Source organism: Chanos chanos, chromosome 1 (genome assembly GCF_902362185.1).
Source record: "Chanos chanos chromosome 1, fChaCha1.1, whole genome shotgun sequence".
NCBI classification, from domain to species: Eukaryota; Metazoa; Chordata; class Actinopteri; order Gonorynchiformes; family Chanidae; genus Chanos; species Chanos chanos.
In genome coordinates, this window is record NC_044495.1 from 1,036,541 (window position 1) to 1,049,040 (window position 12,500).

The 12,500-nt window shown below is 44.0% G+C and overlaps 2 protein-coding genes across 3 annotated transcripts in view; one reads left to right on the forward strand and one right to left on the reverse strand.

Moving 5' to 3' along the window:
- The window catches only part of ndor1 (NADPH dependent diflavin oxidoreductase 1), a 13,853-nt gene extending 10,831 nt beyond the window's left edge, over positions 1-3,022 (reverse strand). The window contains exons 1-5 of the mRNA XM_030775350.1: positions 2,937-3,022; positions 1,727-1,885; positions 1,292-1,369; positions 1,095-1,192; positions 717-815 (exon numbers count right to left, since the gene is read on the reverse strand). Coding sequence (XP_030631210.1) covers positions 717-815; positions 1,095-1,192; positions 1,292-1,369; positions 1,727-1,861 — 410 coding nt within the window. The 5' untranslated portion in view covers positions 1,862-1,885; positions 2,937-3,022. The remainder of the gene's footprint in view (positions 1-716; positions 816-1,094; positions 1,193-1,291; positions 1,370-1,726; positions 1,886-2,936) is intronic.
- Positions 3,023-3,619: 597 nt separating this feature from the next.
- Positions 3,620-12,500, forward strand: part of gpr107 (G protein-coupled receptor 107) — a 24,489-nt gene continuing 15,608 nt past the window's right edge. The window contains exons 1-13 of one of the 2 annotated variants that reach the window (XM_030775420.1): positions 3,620-3,718; positions 4,222-4,344; positions 4,699-4,749; positions 5,205-5,293; positions 6,240-6,387; positions 6,771-6,782; positions 6,823-6,879; positions 7,412-7,522; positions 7,839-7,972; positions 9,739-9,814; positions 9,997-10,070; positions 10,408-10,525; positions 11,864-11,994. In XM_030775420.1, coding sequence (XP_030631280.1) covers positions 3,620-3,718; positions 4,222-4,344; positions 4,699-4,749; positions 5,205-5,293; positions 6,240-6,387; positions 6,771-6,782; positions 6,823-6,879; positions 7,412-7,522; positions 7,839-7,972; positions 9,739-9,814; positions 9,997-10,070; positions 10,408-10,525; positions 11,864-11,994 — 1,223 coding nt within the window. Of the gene's footprint in view, positions 3,719-4,221; positions 4,345-4,698; positions 4,750-5,204; positions 5,294-6,239; positions 6,388-6,702; positions 6,735-6,770; positions 6,783-6,822; positions 6,880-7,411; positions 7,523-7,838; positions 7,973-9,738; positions 9,815-9,996; positions 10,071-10,407; positions 10,526-11,863; positions 11,995-12,500 lie in introns of both variants that reach the window. The other variant, XM_030775412.1, reaches the window with a different exon arrangement.

Here is a 12,500-nt window from a genome sequence, read left to right on the forward strand (position 1 = left end):
ACTGACGTGTGTGTGAAAGCGTGTGCTGACTCAGCGGGATATGCAGTATTGTACTGACGTGTGTGTGAAAGCGTGTGCTGACTCAGCGGGATATGCAGTATTGTACTGACGTGTGTGTGAAAGCGTGTGCTGACTCAGCGGGATATGCAGTATTGTACTGACGTGTGTGTGAAAGCGTGTGCTGACTCAGCGGGATATGCAGTATTGTACTGACGTGTGTGTGAAAGCGTGTGCTGACTCAGCGGGATATGCAGTATTGTACTGACGTGTGTGTGAAAGCGTGTGCTGACTCAGCGGGATATGCAGTATTGTACTGACGTGTGTGTGAAAGCGTGTGCTGACTCAGCGGGATATGCAGTATTGTACTGACGTGTGTGTGAAAGCGTGTGCTGACTCAGCGGGATATGCAGTATTGTACTGACGTGTGTGTGAAAGCGTGTGCTGACTCAGCGGGATATGCAGTATTGTACTGACGTGTGTGTGAAAGCGTGTGCTGACTCAGCGGGATATGCAGTATTGTACTGACGTGTGTGTGAAAGCGTGTGGTGTTGTGCTGGAGCCACCTCACTGGGCTCTGGCTGGTTTCAGGCTCAGTGAACCAAGCCCTTACCACAACGTCAGTGTCTCCAAAGGTAAGGGGATGTGTGCTGGAGAGGGGGGGGAGGGTTTACTGAATGCACGTCTTACTGTGGATGGAAAACTGTTAAATCTCTCACCCCAGGTCATGCTGGTCGTCAGCCAGGCCCACAGGTAAGAGAGCGTTAGCGCCAAGCTGGAGCAGACGCTTATAGAGCTTCTTTGCCACAAAATTAAACCTGAGACACAGGGAAATTAGGATCACTGTCACACTAGTCTTTTTTAGCATAAGGTTTATCACCTACACAATTCACATACTGACACAAGACTCTTAAACCTCTTCTCCAAAAACTCTATTTCTGTCCACCGTTCACCAGCGCTAAGCGATGTCTACGGGTCACAGACTCATTGCTCATGCAGTAGAGACAGGGAAAGAACAGGACAGAGCAGGTTCTTCACTGCGGTAAATTAAAGGAATGAGCACGTGGGCGCAGTCGCGAAGGAAGAGCAGGACTCACTTTGGATAAGAGGAATCTCCAAGGCCCAGAACAGCACAGTCCAGCCGACACAGAGAGCCAGCAGGCAAAGACTTTCTGAACAAAAACCGCCAGAAATTCTGTGAGGGAGAAGAGACATGTTAAGGAGGGTGATATAACAGACAAGACTCAGATCAGTCTGAGTGTGATTCAGAGCCACAGATGAGTGACCTGCTGACCTTCATGTTGTCAGGAGGATCGCCTTGTCCTGTGGTGGAACAGACAAACACAACCAGAGACTGTGAGATCAGATTCGCCTGGGGAAAAAAAAACAGGTTAAGCCCTTAAGAAAGCCAAAACAGAGCATGTTACAAATCAGTGACACCTTCTCTAGACTTCAGATCTGTAAATATTACACAGACTTCCCTAGCCTCATAACGACAGAGATACCGCTGAGTTATGCGTTACATTCTCATATTTGATCCACGTGCGTAATTCATGACATATTCTGCCTTCATTAAAAGTAATAATGGTTTAATTCCTACTCAGTTTTACTAATATCACCGTTCTGTTTATAAGGTCAGTGAAAGCCAGAATGAGGCCTTTATCGGACATGTATATCACGTGAAATGTTTTCTTCCCCAACGGATCTCCAGCGTTCCCTGTGCACTGACCACATTGTAACTGTCCAGAGCCTCGACCCGGACCGTCAGCCGTCTCCTCTGCGCCTGTCGGCCGATGCGCTCCGCGGTGTCCTGAGCGGTGCCCGTCTGACTACCGTATAAAACCAGTAGAGTCGGGGCTGTCATTCTGTCTCCGTGTAACTCCTTCACCTTACAGAGGTAATGAAAAAAAATAATTGAGAAAAGATATTAACCTCGCACTTCCCCGATACATAATTTGACATGAGTAATGTTTTATTGTGTCGATGGATCAGCTACAGTCAAAAACGGGGTTCTCAAAATCTGGTATTCATGCTTAGAGTAGGCTATGCCTTGAGACCCCAAATGCTAAGGTTTAAGAGACACATCCTCCAGTCTACCGAGCGTATACAGATTTTAAACCTAAGAGAACTTCTGTCAGGTCATACATTTTCGCCATTCTCACAACTTATACGCAAACTCAGTTTTATTCCATGTTTCCCACAAGTATCATATTATAAGGAATGGATAAGAAAATAAACATGGTACTAATCCACTTAAAACATCGTAGACCTACTGCTTTGTCGCTTCATCTGACCTCGCTTATATCTAAAAAAAACGGTTGGCATTGAAATAAGAGAAACGCACGTTCTCAGCCAATGACTTTACGCAGGCCAAACAACGCGGCCGTATCTGTAAGTAAAACTCATGGCCGGTTACGTTGCATAATGGTGTAATAGCTGAACAGCCGCGATCGATGACAAAATATATCACATTTAGTTTAAGTCATCGGTTCTTTCGGCCTATGATATTGTTTAAACATGTTGTCGGACTCACCTTCTAGTTTCCGAACAGTATTATGTACCCAGTTTTATACGACTTACGCTAAATTGGTTCATATATAAGAGCCGGCTTTCTGGCATTTATTTAAAGGGTTATTTCTTAACATGACAATGCTTGCCTTTGATACCATGGGTTGGGTAGAGAATAGCCTGCTTCCAAAATCTTCGACAACGTTATATCAGCTGAAGTGAACGTGCAATGGTGATAATTTATGTCATGACATGTTTGTGAATAATAAAAATTACACCTTTGACAAATTTCTCTGTCCCTGTCCGTATTTCAATGACAACGGCAACATTGTCTACGTGACAGGTTAAATGTACAACGCTGCCTCCACTTTTTCTGTTAGAAACAAAGGCGAACACCACAGGACAACAGAGAGAAACAACTAAATAAATACCGATTCTGTATCCTTAGGTTTTCAATTCGGTGAAAAACAGCGCTGCCCAGATCTTTCAATCGCTCGATACGACTTTTCAATTCAACTGCATGTTGTTACATCACGTTTTACGGCGACACATCTTCGGCTTCTGTGATTGGCTATGTGACGGCTTTGCGACGGTCAGCTGGTCCGTTAACGCTAGTAGGATTTATGTCAAAATAAACGTCCTGATAGGAATCACTTAAAAAATTACTGTGCCGGTGAATACCAAACCTCCGAAGCATTTAACAGTATAAAGGCGAACAGGTTCTACACGGAGCTTGAGAAAGTCGTCAATGATCCGCAGTATTTCTTCCTCTGTTGTGTAGTACACAATGAGTCCCACGGTGTGCTATTGATTCCGAATTTTGTAGCTCTGTAGTTTTATCACAGATTTGAGAACCGCGGATTTTCTTTTTGAGTTCATACTGAAAGCTGCACATTAGGTCCATTTCTGAAACAGCTGCAAGGTCTTTACCGAGGAAAAAAAATCAGAGCAAGTGACGCTACCACTTAAGAATGATAAAGTGCATCTCACTTTTACAGTGACGGGACCATCGATATCTATTTTGCAGTAGTACCTTTATGATGAAATTTTGGGCCGGAAGTTTTCCACCACTTTTGCGGTTCTTCTATTACTATGCGACTGTGCCCTTTTAAAAATGGCGGCCGACAAAGGATATATGCTTACGGGGGTGTATTTGCTTTTAATGCTATTTTTCAGACTGAGCTTTTGTCGGATACACCACCTTGTGCTTAAGGTATGTGCGCCTTCGGAATATTAAAAAACGTAAGAGTTTCATTTATGATGTGAATTAAACTCCAAGGATATCTGATTACTAGATTGTTTAGCAGGCTAGCAGCCAGTGACAGTCGCCTGCTGTTATCTCACTATGAATTGTATTTAGCCTGTCAGCTGTGTGGGCTGTGATAGGACGCTGTTTGGCTCGCTGGTAATTTCTTCATCGTTTGGAGACAGCGGGTTCGTTAAATGGCTCGGCTGTACGTTCTGAGGCTAGAGATTGACATTAGACAGCGCCTCAGGTCACAGTTTAGAGTGCCCACAAATGCCGGCGGTGAAAGTCGGTTTAGCCGATTACTGTGGCATATTCTGATGATCACAGATACGATGTCATATTCGGCCGATGTTTTTGCGAAACAAACTGCGCAACAACGGTAACTCTGTCTGCACCAATCACCTGTCATTTTCCAAACGGCTCAGTGAAACCTTCTGATGTTTTGGAGTGTATTGTTTTCCTTTTAGGACGACATCCGTCAGAAGGTCCATTTGAACACATTTGGTTTTTACAAGAATGGTTACATGAGTGTGAACTTGAGTAGTCTCAGCCTTACTGGGGTTTCCATTGAAGACATTGACGGTACAACGGTAAGACCCGTTTTGGTTCATGTTCTCTTTATCTGTTGTAATGGACCGTAAAAAGACTTCAGACTCAACCGCTTGTGTTAGACTGTTAGGCACAACTTGGTGGGGTCCTACTACATATGTAATTAGTAGGTTAACTGTGAGACATCGTCTTGGTACATGACAGAATGTTATCCTAGTGAGCGGAACGCTTGGTGAAAGTGTTGCTCACGAGAGGGCGCTTTTCCCTTGTCGAAACCGAAGACAAACCTAGAGGGTTTTATTTCAGACGAAGCGCACACTGAATATACACAGTTTTTCATGGGTTATTGAGAAATGCAGATCGTCATGACTAATTTGGGATTTATGCTCTTTCAGATTGGGTTCAGTTTGGACAGGACCAGTAGCAACGGCTTCTCTACATATCTGGTGAGAATCGGCGTCAGCTAGTCCTGATTTACCGCTTGTCTTTAAATAATTCTGAAATGACCTGTAGACTGAATTTATCTAATCAACGTATTAATAAATTATTGATATTGGAGGGGAATTTGATTGTTTATTGTTTAAACAGTAAACACAGTCTTTACTCTAGATAAATACTGAAATATCCCTTTGTATTTTTACGATACATTATGTAGCTTAAATATTTTTTACATTCTGTAATACGAGTTTTCTAACAACAAAATAAATTAAATAGCTCATTGTGTCTTCTGGTGTTGTGATAAAGTCCTATACAATCTGTAGTCTGGATTCTGTAATCTTTAATCTATAAAATTAATGAGTATCTGTTAGTCTTAATCTGTGCCCGTTACTGTCACAACACAGTTGGCTGGACTGTCTGTGTGCTGTGGTTTTTCTAGTGAGTTTTGTGTTTGTGTGTGTAGGATGACGATCTTGAATACTGTGTGTTGAAGAAACAGCCCAGCAGTGAGTTTGCTGTGGTTCTTCTGCCTCTGGACTTCAAAAAGAATCTGTGAGTTTTTTTTAAACCCTGACACATCAAAAAGAATCTGTGAGTTTTTTTTAAACCCTGACACATCAAAAAGAATCTGTGAGTTTTTTTTAAACCCTGACACATCAAAAAGAATCTGTGAGTTTTTTTTAAACCCTGACACATCAAAAAAAATCTGTGAGTTTTTTTTTAAACCCTGACACATCAAAAAGAATCTGTGAGTTTTTTAAAACCCTGACACATCAAAAAGAGTCTGTGAGTTTTTTTAAACCCTGACACATCAAAAAGAGTCTGTGAGTTTTTTTTAAACCCTGACACATCAAAAACAGTCTGTGAGTTTTTTTAAACCCTGACACATCAAAAAGAGTCTGTGAGTTTTTTTAAACCCTGACACATCAAAAAGAATCTGTGAGTTTTTTTAAACCCTGACACATCAAATGTTGCCTGTAAATCCCCAGTGAGCATAACTGAGTCATTTCAATTTAGGTACAGTTTTTACTTAATACATATGGGAGTGTATTTTTTGGGGGAGGGGGTCCTTTTCATGTGTTTATTTAGGCTTTAGCTGCGACTGTGTAGCAGTGACAGAGCAGACCTGGTGACTGGTGAGCTACGCATGGTAGTGCTGGTTACAGGCCTCTATCCTACCCATGTCCACAGGGCTGACATTAGAGACAGCGCCTTTAATCTGCCCAACATGTCTGTGCAGAGATCACTGATCTGACCCGTGTTATATCAGTAACCCCTTACTGTTTTCTCACTCTGTGTGTGTGTGTGTGTGTGTGTGTGTGTGTGTGAATGTGAACCTATGTGTGTATGTGTATGTTCATGTGCACCTGCATGTGCCTGTGTGTGAACCCATGTCTACCTGTGTGTGTGTGTGTGTGTGTGTGTGTGTGTCTGTGTGTGTGAACGTGTCTGTGTGTGTGAACCCGGGCATGTGTGTGTGTTACATGTGTGTGTGTAGGGTGAGAATGAGGGTTTCGGCTGAGGGGGGCAGGTTCCCTGATATTATCCCCGTGATTCCGAGTGGACAATCAACCAATAAGAGTGAGAACGTCCTGGAGCCATCACAGGAGGACAAAGAGGGTGAGAAAACCCAGAGCACACGCTCAGTGATTCCCTCTGTGCCTCTGCCTGTTTCAAACCTTTCAGCTTTCATTTCATCATTCATCTCAACATTTCCTTCTTAGTTTAAGAGTTTAATAAGGTGCTTCAGCAGGAGCACTCTGAAAAGCCCTGATTCACACCATGTCTCTGTTGACCCTGATACTTCAGTAGCTGTTGTTAATGCTTCATATTTAATGCATCCTGTGTGGCTAAGGGGCCTGAGAGTGGTGTCAGTAGAGATTAGATGAGTTACTCTGATTATACACTGACGTTTTTCTTTTCATCTTTCTGTGTGTGTGTGTGTGTGTGTGTGTGTACAGCTGAGAACAGAGCCGCCCGTGATGTCACAGAGGTAAGGGATCTACCCACGGCTGTGACGTATCGACAGCGCGACTCCTCTGTCACACAGTGGTTTTATTTCACTCCTCTTTTTCCCCCAGAACAAAGCTGAAGTGACCTACGCACTGCAGCATAGAGACAATCTGTACTCTTTCCAGGTAAGTCACTGTTCTCTCAAGGTTTGAACCCACTGTTTAAAAGATGTTTTAAGTGGTTTGTCTAAGGTCCTCCTCCAGGACGATTTTGGTCCAGTCCTGGTCTGACACACACCCTTGTCCAATGTTCTCCAGGCTCTCAGTAAGGCGCAAAGCAAACCATGTGCCTATGTGAGGTTGAAGCAAAAACACCCATGCACTGTGGTCCTCCAGGACCAGGTCTACATGCCCCCACTACCTCCCTTAGAGAACAAGTCATAATAGAAACGGTTCCGCTGACACAGAGCAACTGCAGGAAATGACCTGATTCAAACTCAGCGCGTGTTGTTTTTGTGTCGTAACAATTTCCCCCGTGGTGATGTCTGGTTTAATATTTAATACTTGGTCCTGTTTTTGACCAGTCTGTTTTAGTTGTGGCATTACACAGGCTGTTGGGTAGCGCTCCATACAGTGACCTTTGAGGTGATGTCGTTGACCTTATTAAAACCTTTCACCTCTCCTGTGTGTGTCTGGTGACCTGTTTTTTCTCTTGTAGTTTTACTTCAATATCACAACAGAGGAGCAGCAGGGCCTCTATAACTTCTACTTCCACAACTGCTACAAGAAACAAGGAGTGGAGACAGGCACGCTTCGCTTTAACATCGACGTGAGTGTGTGGTGTTCAACATTGACGCGGCGTGTCTTTTAGACTGAATGAACTGAAGCCGCTACCACTGTGTCGTTTAGACCTTTAATAACAGGCCGACTCTGAGCTGATCTGTCCTTCATCTGGAAACCAGTGAGCCAGTTAATGATTTCTGCAAACCAGTGAGATAGTTAATGATTTCTGAAGACCGTGGAGATGTGTATTGTGAGGGGTGTGTACTCAGTGTAATGGAGTAAACTTGTCTGATTTCAGATCAGCATAGGCGTAAAAATCAGTTAGTAATGTAATGTAATGGGGAAAACTTGTATGATTTCAGATCAGTATATGGGAGAAAAACCCGGAGAGTTACCTGTCAGCGGGAGAGATCCCTTTACCCAAACTCTACATCTGTATGTCCCTCCTCTTCTTCCTCATCGGGACGCTCTGGGTGCATGTCCTCCGCACACGCAGGTAAACAGCACTGCATCATGGGAATTGTATGCTTTACCTGACTGTATTAAGTACCTGGAACATTAATTAATTACCTGGAACAGTAATGCTTTTAATCCACAGCTGTTCTGCTCTGTTCTCTGATGGACGTCATATAACTTTGGCAGATTTTTGCAGCGTTTTAGATGAAAGCAGAAAGTACATTTCTGAAAACGGCCGTATTCTTGGCCCTGATGGATTTAGATCCAGACTGTATTCTTGGCACTGATGGATGTAGATCCAGACTGTATTTCTGGCACTGATGGATTTAGAGCCAGGCTGTATTTCTGGCACTGATGGATTTAGAGCCAGACTGTATTCTTGGCACTGATGGATGTAGATCCAGACTGTATTTCTGGCACTGATGGATTTAGAGCCAGGCTGTATTTCTGGCACTGATGGATTTAGAGCCAGACTGTATTCTTGGCCCTGATGGATGTAGATCCAGATTGTATTCTTGGCCCTGATGGATGTAGATCCAGACTGTATTCTTGGCCCTGATGGATGTAGATCCAAACTGTATTCTTGGCCCTGATGGATGTAGATCCAAACTGTATTTTTGGCCCTGATGGATGTAGATCCAAACTGTATTTTTGGCCCTGATGGATGTAGATCCAAACTGTATTTTTGGCCCTGATGGATGTAGATCCAAACTGTATTTCTGGCCCTGATGGATGTAGATCCAGACTGGTCCAGCTGAAGCCCACAGGCCAAATCCAGCCCAAGAGGAGCCTCTCGTCCTCCAGGGGTGATCGCAGTCAAATTCCAATAATACAACAGTTTGTTCCTGTTGAGTAATATGATTGGACTAGAGGCATTCCGTGAGTGCTGATATATACAGTCTAAATAAGAGACCAGGGCGGTTTTGACCATATATGGGTGTTTTTCCACCGCTGACACACTGAAGGATTTCCCTGTGTTTGGCTGAAATGGGCGTAACCTTTCTCTGAAAAAGGGCTGTGGAAAATGAAAAAGGATTAGAAAAAATTAAGGAGTAAAATCACTGTTTCAGCTCAGACAGACTCACCCTGTCTGCATCACTCACTCTTAATACACATAATCTTCACGGTTCTTAAGGTACGGTTCTTAAACACTGAAGCATTCAGGAACTGTGTCGATCCTGTTCTGGATAGTCCCAAAATTCTTCAGGTTCTGAAAAAGTTCTTGAGGCTCTGTGCAAAAGTGCCTTGTACCACTCTAAACATCATGCTTACCACACCAAGTCAAGACCCGGCTGCCTGCGATGAGCTGTAGTTAACTTATAGAAAATAAATCTCTTTGAACTGAATAGAAAAACTGACAACAGAAACTAAAACGTCTCTGGCCCATTAACCAGGGCTCTGATCCATTAGGATTTGTTCTGAACAGCCCGGGTTTTGACTGTCGGATTTCTCTATGAGTCGTTTAGCCTCTGTACATCACTGCCCATACTTTTGAATTACATTTTAGCATTGAGATGAGTGAAATATTCAGTTATTCTGTTTAGCACGTGTGGTATGGCGCCTGCTGTACTAAAATCTTCTAATGCAGAATATTAACAGTGAATGAAAGACCTCAGACTGTATTGGCTTGCATTGCCAAAAAGAACCACTAGAGGGCGCACACAGAATATCTAGCACAACGGTACTCTCCCTGTCTCTCTCTCCCCTACCTCTGTCTCTCTCTCTCCTTGTCTCTCTCTCTCCATCCCTGTGTTCATCTCTCCCTCTCTCTCTCTCCCTGTCTCTCTCTCTCTCTCATATCCACAGTGCTGATGTTTATAAAATCCACTGGCTGATGGCAGCGCTCCCCTTCACTAAGTCCTTGTCTCTGATTTTCCATGCGGTGAGTCAGAGCTTTAAGGAAAAGTGACACAGATTATCACCACTGACACCACACACATCTGTTTTACTTTAAAGGCCTTTTTTAAAGGCTGTCTCTGGTTTAGACCATGTTTGTGATGTTGATAACACAGGCGGTGTGTGTATTGTGAGTGTGACACTGTAACGGTGTACATTCTCTTACAGATTGACTACTACTACATCTCCAATCAGGGTTACCCCATAGAGGGATGGGCAGTGGTCTATTACATCACACACCTGTGAGTGTTCACTCATGCACAGCTCTCTCCACACACACACGCACACACGCACACACACACACACACACACACACACGCACACACACACAGACATACAGACACACACACACACTATATCAGACTGTTCACATGCACTCTGCCTCCACCATCACAGTCTTGGCACCTAGAAACACTTTTCCACCATTTCTACCACAGTCTCACATGTAAACGTAGTCATCTTCCTCTGTGTGATTATGGACTTCACAGTATTGGTGTTTTTAATCATTATTAAGCAGAAATGTAGACTGCCTTTATGTTTCTCAGATGAAGCATGTTTGGGTGTGTGTTCTGTCTTCAGGCTGAAGGGGGCGCTGTTGTTCATCACTATAGCGTTGATAGGCACAGGCTGGGCGTTTGTCAAACACATTCTCTCTGACAAAGACAAGAAAATCTTCATGATCGTCATTCCCCTGCAGGTACTGCCTCTGTTTTAGTCATGACTCCCCCTGTCGGTCTGTCTCTGACTCTGTCTGTCTGTCTGTGTCTCTGTCTCTGTCTGTCTCTGTCTGTCTCTGACTCTGTCTGCCTCTGTCTGTCTGTGTTCTGCATCCGTTTGTTTTAGCCATGACTCCCTCTGTCTGTCTGTCTGTCTGTCTGTCTGTCTGTCTTTGAGGACAGACTCTTTTGATCAATGAGATGAATCCCTCTTTGTTGCAGCACAACACACTTTAAATCAGGCTCTTGCAGAAGTGTGTTTAGACAGACACATGCATACAAGGGATTGCACCAGTGCATGATTGTACAACTCCGGTGCTCCTTTCCTTAAAAACTGGAATTCTCGGATACTTGGGGGGGGGGGTGAGGTACATAGAGAAAAGCATAAGATTAATGATATGTTATGAAGATAAGACTTGGTCTTACCTTACGCAGTGGTGAAGTTTGGATGGACCAACGATATTTTAACGTTATTGTCACCAACATTCTACCGTAGCCCAAGATAGAAAGTTCGGTCAACAAAGTGGGTTTACTGTCTTTACTAGGTTTACTGTGTTTACTGTGCTTACTGTGACATAGCGGCTGTTTTTTTTGCAAATTCAGTGAAACCTGGTCATCATTAGTTAGCGTGACCGACTTAAAAATGAAATTAGTCATATTTGCTTGCATCTGTTTTTTTAAACAGTATTTATTTTTTTAGCTGTGTTGGTGTGGTAGCCTAGTCTATTATATGACAGACCTGATGTTAGAGCCATCCTTGAGAAATCTGTCCAAAACTCAGAATAGTTGCATATTTATTTCATCACAGCGACAGCCGGTAAAGAAAATTTGCACAGTGAAATACAGCGATAAAACAAACAAACAATCGATTCACCCTTTTTCTGTTGTCTCCATCCCTCCTCTTGTTTACCAAGGGCTCTGACTGGAAACTGAGTATGCACGAGATCTAGCATCACGCCATTAACGAGTACTCGATGATAACATAGAAACTCGAGAATTCCAGTACTGGAACACTCAAGTACTCTGTGCAACCCCTAATACACACACACACACACACACACACATACACACACACACACAGGTTCTCGAGGTTTTTTTTTTTACCTGTAATACATGTGTGTACATTCTTCAGCCAGTCAGAGATGTGTGGTAATCAGACAGGAGGGTCTGTGTTGTGTGTCTCTGGGTTTAGAGTTGTTCAACAGCCCTCTCCTACCCCTGTCACACACACACACACACACACACACAGACACACAGTGCCTGACCGACCGTGCCGTGACGCGTGTCTCTAACTCCGCCCTGTTAACGACTGCGTGCAGGTACTGGCGAACGTGGCTTACATCATCATCGAGTCGACGGAGGAAGGCTCGTCGGAGTACGGGCTTTGGATGGAGATCCTCTTCCTGGTGGACCTGCTCTGCTGCGGAGCTATTCTCTTCCCTGTGGTCTGGTACGTTCCGACCCCAAACCCAGAGCTGTGAGCTCTTAAGAGGAAAACCAGCTCTTAACTCCAGCCTCTCTCTCTTGCTTTACTGGACGTGTGTGTTTCCGCTCCAGCTGAATTATATTCCTGTGGAACAGACCATTTTTCCAGTTTGGTATAACGCTGGGAGTGTCCCAGCCCAAGGATTTATCAGATGGAGAGAAAAGAGGAGGCAGTTGAGCCTCAAACAGGCCAGACAGTTTCAGACAGGACCCGTCGGGACACAGGGTCCTCCTGCAGCTGTCGGAACAGCCTGATATGTGTCCTGATGTGGTTCTGCAGTGGGTTTGACTCTTTGGGGTTTGACTCTGTGGGGTTTGACTCTGTGCCACTCACACATACTCAGTATCCTGACCCTGAGTATCTGTCTGCACCTGTGTGTAACACCTTATGGGGTTGTGAGGAGGAGAGTGAAGTGAATGGGGTTGTGTGGAGGAGGAGAGTGAAGTGTATGGGGTTGTGTGGAGGAGGAG